Raw genomic sequence first — 15,918 nt, forward strand, 5'->3', positions numbered from 1 at the left:
ATCACATGTACATGAAAACAATGGAAAGTTATTTCCTTCATCCAGTCTACAAATACCCAAGGACCATAATGCAAGAGAACATATCCACCAGTCAGATGAACAGAAACTTGAAAAACCAAATGAATGCAAATTTTCTGAGTGGCTTAATATAGAAAATTCTGAGAGAACAGGTTTGCCTTTTCACGTTGATAACTCTGCTTCTGGGAAGAGAGTGAACAGTAATGAACCATCTTCATTATGGTCTTCACACCTAAGAACTGTTGGGTTAAAGCCAGAAACTGCTCCTCTCATCCAGCAGCAAAATATCATGGATCAATGTTACTTTGAGAACTCTCTATCCACAGAATGTATAATTCAGTCAGCCAGCAGATCTGATGGGTGTCAGATGCCAAAACTTTTTTGCCAGAATCTACCACCCCCTTTGCCACCAAAGAAATATGCTATAACCAGTGTGCCACAGTCAGAGAAAAGCGAATCTACACCTGATGTCAAACTTACAGAGGTGTTTAAAGCTACCTCTCATCTTCCGAAGCACAGTTTAAGTACAGCTTCAGAACCAAGTTTAGAAGTGAGTACACATATGAATGATGAAAGACATAAAGAAACATTTCAAGTGAGAGAATGTTTTGGCAACACACCAAACTGTCCATCCAGCTCCTCAACTAACGATTTTCAGGCAAACTCAGGTGCCATTGACGCATTTTGCCAACCAGAACTAGACTCTATTTCTACCTGTCCAAATGAGACAGTTTCATTAACTACCTATTTTTCAGTTGATAGCTGCATGACGGATACATATAGATTGAAATACCATCAGAGGCCCAAGCTCTCTTTTCCAGAGAGCAGTGGCTTTTGTAATAATTCATTATCTTAGAGTGAAAAAGGACTAGACCTGTGTTACATAATAATCTTGGTTCAAGCTGCCCTTCTGAACAAAGATATAAACCTAGCATACATTCTAATAGATAACTGGTAAAATTGACCAACTTTTACTTCTGAGAGGCCATTTAAATAAAATAGGAACCTACTGACCAAACCTAGTGATACATAAAATTAAAGCCCGTGGCATTTTTAAAGTTGTTAATCACTATACATACGTATGTGTATATGTGTATACACATATATAATTTTATGATCAATATATTAGATATTTTAGAAATTCTCTTTGAATAGTCTTGGCGTGCTGTGAAAAATAGAAAATCAGGGAGATATAATAATTCATTTGTCATATGCTACAGTTGAATAAAAATTAAATTTGTCACCCTATTTTGTGGCCAGTAGACTAGGAAGTATTAAACTAACCAGTACTCATCTATGGAGATTATAAACTATGCTAATTGAAAAGTACCAGGTGATATGTAGCCTGGTACTTTTTTGTCAAAGAATTGCTTTATGAAGAAGCACTTTCTAATGGGTAACCAGAAAAGGGCTTCACCCATTTGTTTTTGACTTCTATGATAGTCACTGCATATGATCGCTTTAAGTGTCTTAAAAAAAACGACTTATGAATTTGATAGCATTTGGGGAAAAAAAAGCCTTATATGATTAACAATTTGTAAGTTTTCAAGATCAGATGGAATTTAATTTTGCTCCTAGAACTTTTGTCTTCAGAGTATCTAGTTAAGATAAATTAGGCCTTTGACTATTATAGGTATTCATAAATGCTACTTTAGCCATGTAAGTTAAAAAGTTAAAATACTTAAACTTTAGTGTATTTATTTATCTCGTTACTTTTTTTCTAATTTTGTATGAAATGTGAAAGGTCTTTATTTTGGTTTGGTTTACTTTGGGCTGCTAACCACCAGTGTTAGGAATTAATGTAGGGCCCCCTCTTATTGGGAATGTCACTGTAATTGCCTACATTTTCTTTGCTGTAATATTACCTGCTTATAGGTTGTCAACCCATTTTATCTGAATTTGAAAATCTATCTAGGTTTCCAGATTAAATTTCTACCTTTCATATAGAGAGTTTAATTTTAATAAAGTGTTTAATTAGAGCATCCTTCCCTTTTATTCTACTTTGAACAAATAGTAATTTTACCCCAACTACTTTTCATGAAGAGTGCTTTGAAAATTAAAGGAATTTTTATTATTATGGTAACCTTATGAGTAAAAATAAGTTACTTTAATTGCTTTATTTCATTAGTTGTCATTTTATTTTGTACTATGCTGGTAAACTAATTGTGGTTTAGAATAGTTTTATGTTCACTCCTGATAACTGAGAAACAGAACTAAAGTTTTCCTTACATTCCTAAATGGATAAACCTCATAAATATATTCAATAAACTAGTAAATGTAGCCACTTGACTGATTGCGTAAATCGTGTTAAAACATTCTAAAATGTTGTAAATAATTTAATGTGAATACTGTTAGATAAACAGAAAATAATTGCTTATAAAAGTCTAACTTCACCCAGTTACCAAGTCTTGGCCAAATTTTATCTTCTGCCTATAGTTTTTACTAGCCTTTTTTAACTATAATAGTGAGTGATCATTACTTTATATTCTTGTAAGTTAGAAATACTTGAATGCTAAATTAATTTTATCTTTTAAGAAAGCTTATTTTTAACATAATTTTTTAGTATGGAGGGTTTGTAAATAATGTAAAGTTTGTAAACCTGTATTTAAAATACCAAAGTTTTTACTTCTTTTATAACATTGTAAGATACTAGAAAAATGGGCTTCAGGTTTTTTAATAGCTTTCACAAAGTTTGTGTAGTTTTGTTTTTTTTCTATTTGGTTAAGATGTGAGTTGGAAATGTATTATTTGAAACATTTAAACTAACTTTTGTATTTAACAGCAGTCTCAGAGATTTGTCTTTTCAACTCAGTTGAGTTGTAGACATCAAATAGAAATGTCCAGTTTTGCCTCTTTTAAGTACTGTCCAGTTGAAACCTCCTGACTCATGTAGTACTACACAAACTAGAAACTGACCATTTATTTTTATGTTGATTCAACACTCCAAATACAGATTGATACATATATACTAATCATTTTATTTCATGTAAAAGTTTTACATCTAGGTTGCCTATTTATTTTTATAGATGTTTTCATCCAGTTATAAGCTTATTATAACTTTGTAAATAATTCAGCCAACAGTTGTAATGTTTAAAATACTTACCTTCAGAATGTTATATTTTCATGTGAAATTAATTTCTTCTAATTCAAAAAAATTTTAAGATAAACTGATTTTTAAGTTTATATGATTGGACTTCTCTTTGCATTCATGAACTGTGTGTCACCCTCCCACCAATGTGGATTATTATGGGACATGTTAAGTCACGGGTACTTGAATTTCACTGATCATAAAATGTTATCTATCACAGGAGATCCTAGGAGTTAAACTCCAGCAAGGTCTAAAGCACAGCTCCTTAGAAAAGGAGTTGGCAAACTTTCTATAAAGATAGAAAGTAATTTAGGCTTTGTGGACCATAATATTTCTGTAATAACTACTCAACTCTGCCTTTGTAATGTGAAAGCAGCCATAAACAATATGTAAATGAATGAACATGGCTGTTTTCCAGTAAAACTGTCAACATAGAAATCCAGATTGCATATAACTTTCATGTAAGTTTTTTTTTCCCCCATATTAAAATGTAAAAAATATTCTTAGCTCACAGGCTGAAGTCTCCAAATGTACTCCCATGCCACTTATGGACTGAGTATTTGCAGCTCCTTACATCCTAAAACGTTCAGGTTAAGCTCCCTAAAAACTATCCCTTGCAACGGCTAATAAGCCAGTTCATTTCAAAAGGAACTACTAAAACAATCATTTCACTTTATATAAAATGGTGTGAAATTTACAAAAGAATTTATCAGAGTAAAGTCACATTTTCTTTTGATGTCTTTTATGTTTTGTTATCTTAGCAAGTTTGCAACTTTTCTTGGTGTTCCATTTATCCACTTCTTAAAAGCCTTCAAACTGAGGGCAATGTAAGCAGTCACTATACTTGCTATGGCACAGTTTAATGGTAGGTACAATTTCTTATCTATAGGAAAGATTCAGCCTTCATACTGCCACCATTTTTAAAATGCCAGTTACAGTCATGTCATATTACTAAGTCAGGGTTCGCCATAGAAAGAGAATCAACAGGATATATATAGAAACAAATTTATTATGAGGGATTGGCTCACGTGATTATGGAGGCTGAGAAGTCCCACAATCTGCTTTCTGCAGACAGTAAGCCCAGGAAAGCCAATGGTGTAGTTCCAGTCCGAACCCAAAGGTCTGAGAACCAGGGGCCCTGGTCCATGTCTGAAAGCCAGAGAATAAGGAGAACCAATGTCCAAGGATAGAACATGGATGTCCCTGTTCAAGCAGAGAGAAGACAGAATTTGCCCTTCCTCTGCCTTTTTATTCCAGCCAGGCCCTCAAGGGATTGGATGATGCCCACCCGCAGTGGAGTGGGTGGCTCTTTTTTTTTCAGTCTACTGATTCAAATGCTAATCTCTTCTGGAAACACCCTCATGGACAAACCCAGAAATCTGGGCATCTCCTAGCATAATCAAGATGACATATAAAATTAACCTTCACACCAAGATCTCTCCATCTTCACCATACTAGAAATTTTCAGAATATTTGGTAATTGTGGTAGTAGGCTGATTTTAGGCTCAAAAAGGCAGTATGGATTATGATCGGAAGTCTGTGTGTGACCTAACAGTAAACTATGTGAGAACTGTTAATCACCTCACAATTACACCACGAGGTAATTTGTTACAATAAAACCAAACTCAGCTATGTAAGTAAACATTTATTAGATGAAACCATTAGCAAGCAGTGCAGAAACAGTTCACACAGTTGACTGGGTAAACTCAGTGAAATCCCAGTTCTGTGTTCCTACAGATGTTTCAACCATACCTTCCATAGATGGTTCTCTTTAGCTTGATGTGACAACTCCTTAAAAGCATAATTGCTAACTTTATAGTCAGCAATTATATTCCAGACTTGACTAACCCTAAGAATGATTTTGAAAGGTAGGAAGATATACAGAGAGTTTACCAGATCTTATGCCCTGTTTAAAAGCGGGGGGAATATCCCCAAAATATTTAAGACAATTCATATATACTGAATGCAACTATTTTAAACAAAAGACCACTTCTACCATTCCTCATGTAAAGCCTTTAGGGCTAACAGGAATATTTTCTTTTTGAGACAGGATCTCTGTTGCCCACGTTAGAGAGCCCCATCTTGGCTCACTGCAACCTCCACCTCCCGGATTCAAGCAATTCTCGTGCCTCAGCCTCCCAAGTAGCTGGGACTTGCAGTGAATGCCAACATGCCCAGCTAATTTTTTTGTATTTTTGTATTTTTTAATAGAGACAGGGTTTCACCAGGTTGGCCAGACTGGTCTCACAACTCTTGACCTCAAGTGATTCACCGCCCTTGGCCTCCCAAAGTGCTGGGATTATAGGCGTGAGCCACTGTGCCCAGCCAACAGTAATATTTTTTATTAGTCAGTACAGCTTAGAGTAGCTGCTATGGGAGTGTAGCCTTTTTGATTAAATACTAGCTGATCAACCCTAGAATATAAATTCTTGTTTTATAACATTTAGATTTAAATAACAATAAGAATGTAAGCTCCATGAAGGCAAGAATGCCTTTTTGTTTTGTTCACTGCTGTGTCTAAAATAATGCCTGGCTCAAATATTTGTTGAATGAGTAAATATGCTGACTTTGCTGAAGTATTTAAGCAAGTTACAGATATTATACAAATAAATGTTTTGGGTACAAGCACACTTAATGAAACAGTAATAAAAAATAGGTTTGAAACACATAATCCTTCGTTATAGGAGGCTCAAGAGTTTAAAAGGAAAAAAGGGGGAAGATGCCCAGGTTAAGAGGGCATGCATGCTAGCTTTCCAATACTTTGATATTACCTGCTTTTTCTAAGACTGTATCAACCTGTCGCCCACCCATAACCTATCTTTTCATAACAGAGTCCAACTAAACCTAAAAATTAAAACTGGAACCTAGCAGCGTCTATGCAATCTAAGAATACTTTGTTCCCTCTCTCAAAATCTTTCCCTGCTTTTGAATAATTGACTTTTGAATTCATAAAAACCTTCCCTTATTAATCATCCTATTACTTGCATCATAGTAAATCCTGATCAACTCTTAAAACATTAAAAGACATTACTATATTTCTTAATGAATACACAAGACCTTTAAGTACAATGCTTTTATATTCAGCCCCTGTAAAGCCATCAGATGTTTGAAAGTTTTTAAACACGAACCAAAGGGTTTAATTTTAAGAACTTAGCTAGGAATGGGTGAAATCCTACTCATTTAATAGAGTTCTGCAAATTAGTAACAAAGTGTAAAATGAAAGGAAGGGTCCCTTGGAGATGTGAAATTCTTCTGTTGAGAGTCCTGTCTTCTTTATTCAAGAAGTTTGTAGCCATTTTCAGAATTCACTCAAGAACCAACTTCTTAATTTAGATATCAGCGAACAAGTCTGTAAAAAGCAAGTATTTGTCAGCAATATGTACTTTATCTTCCCAGTTTTTAACACTTTATGCCTATTTACATATTGATAAAAGAAAAAGCCTAGAACATTTCTTGTAAGGCCTCTATTTTCTATCCAGAGCTGAAAATTCAGGTCATAAAAACAAACACACACACACAAAAAACCCACTGTATTTGAGATTATCAGTCTCTACCAAAACAGGGAGGGAGAGTAAAACTCTCCCTTTACAAATGGCTTGACAGAGAATTTTATAAAAATCCCTATCCCTTTTGCCATCCTCACATTAATCCCTCTCGCTCCCCTGCCCCCCTTTTTTTTGAGACAGGGTTTTGCTTTGTCTCCCAGCCTGGAGTATAGTGGCACGTTCACAGCTCACTGAAGCCTCGACCTCCCCAGCTCAAGCAATCCTCCTATTTCAGCTTCCCAAGTAGCTGGGACTACAGGCGTGAGCCACTGTGCCTGGCCCTGTCTGTCTTCTCTAACTTAGCACACAATCCAAGAAATCAGACAGTGAGGCTTAAGACACCCAAATCTTGGTGAAAATATAGGATGGGGGTTGGGGGTGCGGAAGAAGTGACTGCCTATCAAGAAGTGAGAATTTCAGAAGTAACTCATAGGCATGGTGACTAACAGGAGTTAACAGTGAGTGAACAATCAACTCCAAAGTCCAGGAGAGCTGTCTAGATGGGCTACACTGCTCTTCTCCCATAGGAGCCCTGTTTCATCTCACTGCTTCTCCTTAGCTTGTCTCTTACCACCATCTCCATTTGATGTCTGCTTTCTCCTGCCCTATTCTCTTAAGTTCCCTTCCTTTACCCTCTGCCAGAATTGTCTTTTCAGAGCGAGTGGCGATGAAAATGGAGAGCATGAGTTTTACAAGTAAACTCTACAGAATTTTGTGACTTGGTGTTTTAGGATATGTGGATGTGTGTAAGAAAAGGGCAAAGTGTCTCAGGTTTCTGGGAGGTAACGGTGGATAAAGTTGGCGTTTACTGAAATGGTAACACTGCAAGGCAAGTAAATTTGGGTAAGATGCTGCTAAGAGTTCAGTTTTGTACATGTTTTGTTTGAGACAGCTGCGTGGTCTGCTCATGGTTAAACAGCTGTATAGTAAAAATATCTTTCGTTGAGCACTTACTACTGCCAGGCAACATGCAAATCACTACGATCTCAATCTTCACTACACCCCTATGACCTGGGTTACTAATGGTCCCAAATGGCAGATGAAAAAACTCCAAAAAGCGAAATAACTTCTCCGATCGCTTCATGGTGCTGCAGGAAGTCAAGCCTAGCTGGTTTCATTCCAAATCATGAGAAAATATGACGCCAACTTTTCTCCACACTTCTTTGGAGACTCCCACGGACGTGCTAAAGAAAGACATTTTACTCCTAGTCCTTCTCCCCCACCCACCCGACTGCGCCACTCACCAGCTGTGTGATCTTGGACATATATAAACTCTCTGGAATTCAGTCCCCACCCCGCCCAAAAGGGAACAAATGATCTCTAAGCACCTTATCACCCCAATTTTGCATTCAAGATACTCACCATGGCAAAAAATACACAAAGAGAAACACCACCACATCGAAAAAGATGAAAAGCCAGAGGTCCAACCAGTAGGAGTGTTTGGGAAGCCCATTTGCCCCAGACTGAGGCCTCACATCGAGGTTCTGCCTCCCTCCCTCGCTCAAGCCTCGCCGCTCCCGCAGACCATCTCGACCATCAACACCCGGTACGTCCACCTCCATCTCGCTCCTGCAACTTCGTAACAACCCTAGAAACCGAAAATGCTTAAGTTCCCGGACTTCGGTGTCCGCCGCACCGGAAACTGAGCGGAGTCTGGCCGCCTGCGCACTCCGCGGCGCCCCGGGTTCCGGAACGGACTCCGAACCTACTCTCCCCAGCGCGCAGGCGCCTGGCTCGGCTTTCCGCTGCCTCCGTGACCGCGGGCATGAAGCGCGGCTTCCGCCTTGACACTAAGTTAATGGGCCCGCCTACTTCTGCCTCGCGGCGTCCCAGGCCGAGAGCTGGTTATTCAGGTTTCTTTGGAAGAAATACACGCTCGTCCCACTGAAAGGCCCAGTCCAGTCAGGTGATGGACTCCTCTCTGAAACTGCCCAAGGTCACCTCTCCTATCCCTGTATTCCGTTTGGATCCTTATGCCAACGTGTTAGGAAGGCCCCCTCTGGTGGGTTTTGTACTGTCTCTAGCATTTAACACTTAATATTTAAACACCACCAATGAGGTGGACGTCCTACTCACGGGACTGAGTTTCCAAACGGGCCAGAGAGCAGCACGTGAGCATTTTGCAGGTACTTCAAGGGAGCGGGTTTAAGAATAACCTGGCCGCGCCCCGCTGTAATCCCAGCACTTTGAGAGGCCGAGAAGGGCGGATCACCTGAGGTAAGGAGTTCGAGACCAGCCTGGCCAACATGCTGAAATCCCGTCTCTACTAAAAAAAAAAAAAAAAAAAAAAAACGAAAAATTAGCCGGGCGTGGTGGCAGGCGCCTGTAATCCCAGTTACTCGGGAGGCTGAGGCAGGAGAATCGCTTGAACCCGGGAGGTGGAGGTTGCAGTGAGCTGAGATCACGCCACTATTGCACTCCAGCCTGGGCAACAGAGCGAGACTCCGTCTGGGGGGAAAGGGGGGTGGGAAGAATAACCCAAAGGTTATTTGACTTCGAGTGTGAGCCTCAGCAAGAATAGAATGCTAGTAGGAAGAAAATGACCAATACTGCCTGGATTTTACCTCGTGGGTCCAATTTCAAATATTCTCTTTCTTGTCACATTATGATTCCTGAATTGTTCAGAAAATACGGGCACCCAGACATATAAGTGGTTCTCTTAGTGCATGGTAAATGGAGATAAGACTGTAGTTGTGTTTTTACAAAGTCATTAAATCGTCGTAAAACCTCTTTGAAGGGGCAGTACTCCATTTTATAGAATTAGGAAATGAGACACAAAAGGAGTGAATTGTCCAAGGTTACTAAAAAAATTATAAAGCCTAAAATTAACTCCAAATCCAGCACTCTTAAAGCTGTTCCGTAGCTTCCTAACCTTGCTCCAATTTGCCTCCAAATCAATTGCCGGGTTTTAGAGACAAAGATAGTATATGACCTTTCAAGAAAAATGGTTTGTAGATTCTGGGATGAGAGGGCCATTACCTGAGAATTAATTAGATTGTGTGCTGTAATGCAGATTGTCTGATGGTAGTAGGCAAAAAGACCCTGGGCTTAAGTGGCATTGAATCTTTACAAAAATTAGGAAAGGCAAGTAAACAATTGCCCCTACCAGAGATGGAAGCATTCTTCTCGCTGACGAGGTAGGATCAATTACTCCTAGTTATTGAAGTAGGATTGATAAAAAATTATTGAGATTATTAGTGTTGAAGAAGCATGACATAAACTGAACAGGTCTTGAAATGGTTTTAAACTTGTCTTTGGCCCAGAGTCACATGCTCATCATGAGGGGATGTTGATAGTATGATCTGATCTTGAGTCAGGAACGTCTGTCAGACTTGGAAGAGCAACTAATGCAAATAAGGAGGGGTTATTTAAACTAAATTCAGTTGAAAGATTCTATTTCTGACTTTACCCTTGTAAAAGTCCCACTGATTGTTGATTATGCCACATTACAGAAATGAGTTTAGAGTGTGTTGTGGCTGGTTCTGAACTACTGGCCTCAAGTAATCCTTCTGCCTCGACTTCCCAAAGTACTGGGATTACAGGCATGAGCCACCTTGCTCAGTTGGCATTTGCCATTATCAAAGCAATTTAAATTTTAAAAAGTACTGTACTGAAATCCAGGTTCACTGTCAGTCATGCAATACCTCTGCACTTGTCCAACCACCTTGAACTTTCTACTTCACATGTTCAAGTGAAAAATATGCACCAGGGACTACAGATTGAATCATTGCACTGCAACCATGATCCAACACTTCCATAATTCTGTCAGCACAATTAATCTGATTGGGCTGGGGTGGAGAAGGTGGTGTATGAAAATGCTGTAACCATCAGGCCAAAGACAGCTAAGTGTTTTTAAGAAGACGTTACAGATCTTCTGAACTTCAAGTGCAATAAGTTTTCAGGAGGGAGACGATGATGAATTTTGCTTTAACCTAAGGGATAATGCAAATTTTTTGTATGCAGCTCTCAAGCCAGTATGTCCATGTGATAAAGCATCCTCATGATCATCCTAGGAATTAAATTAATTTTATAGATAACCTCTCCAACAGTGGAGAATTTGGTTACTGTAATTTTCATCTGGAAATATATGTGTTTATCTTAAATTATTCTTTCTCATCTTAACTTCATCTTTTCCTCCTTTTCAAATTGAGTACCTGTCCTAACAACAGCCCTGTTGATTGGTACCACAGGTTATTTCTCCATCTTCTGGGTCATTTTATTTATTCATTTTGTTGTTATTGTTCTCTTCAATTCTTTTTTTTTTGGAGACGGAGTCTTGCTGTGTCACCCAGGCTGGAGTGCAATGGTGTAATCTTGGCTCACTGCAACCTCCACCTCATGGGGTCAAGCGATTCTCCCTGCCTCAGCCTCCTGAGTAGCTGAGATTTCAGGCGCCTGCCACCACGCCTGGCTAATTTTTGTATTTTTAGTAGAGACAGAGTTTCCCCATGTTGGCCACGCTGGTCTTGAACTCCTGACCTCAGGTGATCCGCCTGCCTTGGCCTGCCAATGTGCTGGGATTGCAGGCATGAGCCACTGCACCCAGGCTGTTCTTTTTCATTCTTACTCCTTTGTATATCCTCGATAGTTTTCTTTGTTTAAGAGTTGTACTATCTGCTGGGCGCTGTTGTTCACACCTGTAATCCCAGTGCTTCGGGAGGCCAAGGTGGGTGGATTGCTTGAGCCTAGGTGTTCGAGACAAGCCTGAGCAACATGGTGAAATCCCATCTCTACAAAAATTAGAAAAGTTAGCTGAGTGTGGTGGCACACACCTGTAGTCCCAGCTACTCAGGAGGCTGAATTGGGAGGATCACTTGAGGTCGAGGCTGCAGTGAACTGTGATCGTGCCACTGCACTTCAGCCTGGATAACAGAGCAAGACCGTGTTCCCTCCACACTCTAACAAAGAAAGAGTTGTACTATCATCATAACTAGGTTGCAGCTTCTCTTTTATCTTCATCTTGGCTTTAGCAGTTCCCACCTTTATACCCACTATTAATCTGGCTCCACTCTACTCAGCCAACCTGGTGCCCAGGAAACATTCTTTGCTCCAGTCAGAGTGCTTTCTTCCATCTTCCTCATGGAAACTATTCTCTTGGCCTCTGGGCTTTGGTGCATGTTTTTCCTGTTAAACTGGAATGCTTTCTCACCTGTCTAAATCCTACTCATCCTTTGGGGCCCAACTTAAGTGCCTACTTCATAAAATTTCCTTTGCTACAATTCACATTGATCTCTCCATTCTTGGTATTTCTAACATACCAATTGTGAAAACTTCACATTTAACTTGTCTCCACCTTCTATGTCATGTTTTCTTCTTGGGGAGAGGGTTATTTTCTCAAGATCAAGGCAGTGAATGAAGTATTTGTTTCCATAGTTTTTTGCCTTCCTTTGGCACCTATTATTTCCCTCTACATTCTGTAATGGCCTCCTATTAATGGGGCTATTTATTAGACTGGTCATCTTTCAAAATTTCCCTACCTCTGACTCAAAAAACACTGAAATTTTCTTGATATTGTCTGGCACATTGGCTTGCTTTGTAGCAATTTTATGTAAATTTTCTCCCCTGTTAGAGTATTAAGTTTTGTTCATTTGGTTTGAGACAGGGTATTGGTCTGTCACACATGCTGGCGTGCAGTGGTGCAATCACAGCTCATGGCAACCTTGAACCCCTGGGCTCAAGCAATTCTTCCACCTCAGCTTTCCCAGTTGTTAGGACTACAGGCACACACCACCATGCCAGGCTTGCTTTTTATTAATGTTTATTTTTGTAGAAATGGGTTTTCACTATGTTGCCTAGTGAAACTCCTGGTTTCAAGTGATCCTCCTGCTTCAGCCTCTCAAACTGCCAGGATTACAGGCATGAGCCACTGAACCTAGCAATTATTAAGTGTTCTTTAAAGGAGAGACAGTATTTTTGCCATCTTTGCAATCTCCACAGCTCTTTAAACAGTGTCTTCCTCATGGAAGAAATTTAGTACATATTCAACAATATTTTGTTATATTCTGCAACCACTAACACAATCCCAGTCAAAAAAATACTTGTAAAATTGTGTGTTTTAGAACATAATAGTGTATGATACCAGTGGGATCTAACACTATTGACCTATACTCTTAGCGGGGATACTTTCTGAGGTGTTTTGAAGTACTAGTAATGAATATGTGCCAATCCTTTCCCCTTTGTGGATTTTCCTTCTTTAATTTCAGTAAATACATTTTAATACCTGCTGTGTGTCAGGCATTGTCCAAGGAGCCATAAGAGATACAGAAGCAATACCAACCGATTCATTAAAAATACTGACTGAGGACATATAACAGAGCAATGAAGTTTTCAAACAGTATCACAGAGCCTGGGGTTCTGCATAATGATTTGGGTTTTGAAAGGCTGAGCAGAACTGGCTGTGAACATACTAGTCAGATACAATTAAACCTCTTTATGCTTATACATGCACATGTATTATACATGTACATGTACATGTCTGTACTTATATGTGTACAGATAGACTTCAACCATAAAAACTTAGTTTTGTTTATATTTTAGAGTTACATACAAGATTTTATTTCAAAACAAAGCATCCTTCTGCTTTTAAAAGTTTAAAAACAACTTCAGTAGAGCAGAGTTTAACTAGTAGGCACAAATGACAAAGATGTTGAAACCTACAACTTTGAAATTTCATTAAGCTAGTCATCAGCAATCAACCTGTTGTTTGTTTTATTGAAAGATGTTAGAGAGGCAGTCATTGAGGATGGAGTCTCAAAGGTTAGTCAATACATGACATGTTTTTATCTCATAAGATTATAGGTTTCCAAGCATAGGAAACCTGTGCTTGGAATTAAAACCTATGCTTGGAATTAAACAGTTGTTAATTTAGAATAAATAAATGGATGCTAAGGTGATCATTGCTATATATAAAATATTGACCAGAATTAGACTTATAAGTGTGACAAATGTAACCGTGTTAACAGAAGTTATCCTTGGAAAATGGGATCACCGATAGTTTCATTCTTTGTGTTTTTCCATATTTTTCAAATTTTCTCAATGAAAATGCATTTTATTAACTAGAAGTTGGAAAGTTTGTTGAAAAAAAGTAAATTAGAAAATAAACAAGACACAGTCTAGTCCAAAATTATTATTTAACTGTTTATGGCATCAGATCACAGACAGTAGACGCATAAGTATCAAGGGGCTTTAATGATTTATAATAGTGCTTTTTAAACTAAATTTCATGGAATGCTGTGATTCCTCGGGGATTACTCAAGGACCAACGTGGAATGGAAGAGATAGATGCAGGGAATGTGGCTTAAGGCATCTACTGGAAAAGCTCAGCTTTCTTGTTCATATCTATAAATATGCCTGTTGGAGAACAGATTTATTGTTGTTGTTGTTTTTTCTGTTCTAGTGAAAGCTAGTGTCAAAAAGTCACCTTGGGTGACCCGTGTCCAAAATGGTGGAATAGCAGCTCCAAGTTCCTGTCCCTCCACAGCAGCATTGAAAAACAAGCAAAAGCTGTCTGAAATAACTTTTTCAGAATGCTGGAAGACAGTCAAAAGTTTACAGCAACCAAGAAAATACTGAATCAAAATATATGAAGCAGACATTGACAGAATTGAAAGGGGAAATAGACAGTTTTACAAAAGTTTTTGGAAACTTTAATACTTCACTTTTAGTAATGGGTATAACATTTAGACAGAAGAGCAATAGGAAAATAGGGGACTTGAACAACACTATAAACCAACTATACCTGACAGGCACATACAGAACTCCACCCAACAGCAGCAAAATATCAAGTCTTATCAAGTATACATGAAACATTCTCCAGGATATATTATATATTAAGGCATAAAACAAGTTTCAATGAAGTTTTAAAAATTGAAGTCAGAAAGATCTGACAACAATGAAATGAAGTTACAAGTTAATAACAGAAGGAAAACTGGAAAATACACAAACGTGGAAATTTAACACACTCTTAAACAACCAGTGGTTCAAAAAGGATATCATAAGGGAAATTAGAAAATACTTAGAGACAAATGAAAATGAAAATGCAACATAGGGAAACTTGTAGATTGCAGTGAAGACAATCTATAGCTATAAATGCCTATGTTAACAAAGAAAGATCTCAAATCAACCTAACTTTACAACATGAGGAAATAGAAAAAGGAGAGCAAAGTAAACTCAAAGCTATCAGAAGACAGGAAATAATAAAGATTAGAGCAGAGATAAATGAAATAGTGAATACAAAACCCATAGAAGGAATCAGTGAAACCAAAATTGGTTCTTTGAAAAGATGAACGAAATTGGCAAACCTTTAGCTACAGGAAGAAAAAGGTGAGAAGACACAAATAACTAAAATCATAAAGGAAAGTGTACATATTACCACCAAACTTACAGAAATAAAAAGGATTATAAGATAATGCTGTGAACAATTGTATGTCAACAAATTAGATAACTTAGATGAATAGAAAAGCTGAACAGACCTATAACAAGTAAAGAGATTCAATCAGTAATCAAAACATTCCAACAAAGAAAAGTCCAGGAGTAGATCACTTCTCTGGTGAATTCTATCCAACATTTAAAGAAGAATTAACACTGTTCTTTTTCAAACTCTCCCGATAAATAGACCTGAGGGAACACTCTCTAACTCATTCTATTAAGCTAGTTCTCTGATACCAAGGCAGATAATGACATCACAAGAAAAGAAAATCACAGATATTGCACACCCATGTTTATAGCAGCACTTTTCACAATAGCCAAGAGGTGGAAGCAACCCAAATATCCATCAACAGGTGAATGGATTGAAAAATGTATTATATACATACAATGGAATATCATTCAGCCTTAAGAGGAAGGAAATCCTGTCAAATGCTACAACGTGGATGAACCTTGAGGTCATTATCCTAAATGAAATAAGCCAGTGACAGACAAATACTGTATGATTCCACTTACATGAGGTATATTAAGTAGTCAAATTCCTAGGAACAGAAAGTAGAGTGGTGGTTACCAGGGGCTGGGGACAGAGGGAAAAGGCCAATTGTTTAAAGGGCGTAGACTTATAGTTTTGCAAGATGAAAACGTTTTGGAGATCTGTTTCACAACTGTTTGAATATGTTTCACACTACTAAACTGACTTTTGAAAATGATTAATATGGTAAGTTTTATGTTATATGCTTTTACCACTATAAAAAAATTGCAGACCAGTATCCCTTATGAATATAGATACAAAAATTCTCAAAAAGGGCCGGGCACCGTGACTCACGCCTGTAATCCCAGCAC

At 38.2% G+C, this 15,918-nt stretch overlaps 3 protein-coding genes across 10 annotated transcripts in view; 1 reads left to right on the forward strand and 2 right to left on the reverse strand.

Moving 5' to 3' along the window:
* The window catches only part of USP53 (ubiquitin specific peptidase 53), a 79,681-nt gene extending 73,228 nt beyond the window's left edge, over window positions 1-6,453 (forward strand). For all 8 annotated transcript variants that reach the window (XM_002815091.6, XM_063723619.1, XM_054554407.2 and 5 more), the window contains one exon: window positions 1-6,453. In XM_002815091.6, coding sequence (XP_002815137.3) covers window positions 1-874 — 874 coding nt within the window. In that variant the 3' untranslated portion in view covers window positions 875-6,453.
* On the reverse strand, window positions 4,739-8,333 carry C3H4orf3 (chromosome 3 C4orf3 homolog; the record flags this gene model as incomplete). Its single annotated transcript, NM_001133392.1, is given in 2 exon segments — window positions 4,739-6,455; window positions 8,014-8,333. Coding segments are annotated over 2 exon segments (201 nt in total). The 3' UTR covers window positions 4,739-6,454.
* The window catches only part of FABP2 (fatty acid binding protein 2), a 21,606-nt gene continuing 13,944 nt past the window's right edge, over window positions 8,257-15,918 (reverse strand). The window contains exons 4-5 of the mRNA XM_054554791.1: window positions 14,072-14,180; window positions 8,257-8,492 (exon numbers count right to left, since the gene is read on the reverse strand). Coding sequence (XP_054410766.1) covers window positions 8,257-8,492; window positions 14,072-14,180 — 345 coding nt within the window. The remainder of the gene's footprint in view (window positions 8,493-14,071; window positions 14,181-15,918) is intronic.

The sequence above is a fragment of the Pongo abelii genome, chromosome 3 (assembly GCF_028885655.2).
Source record: "Pongo abelii isolate AG06213 chromosome 3, NHGRI_mPonAbe1-v2.0_pri, whole genome shotgun sequence".
In the NCBI taxonomy this organism is placed as follows: Eukaryota; Metazoa; Chordata; class Mammalia; order Primates; family Hominidae; genus Pongo; species Pongo abelii.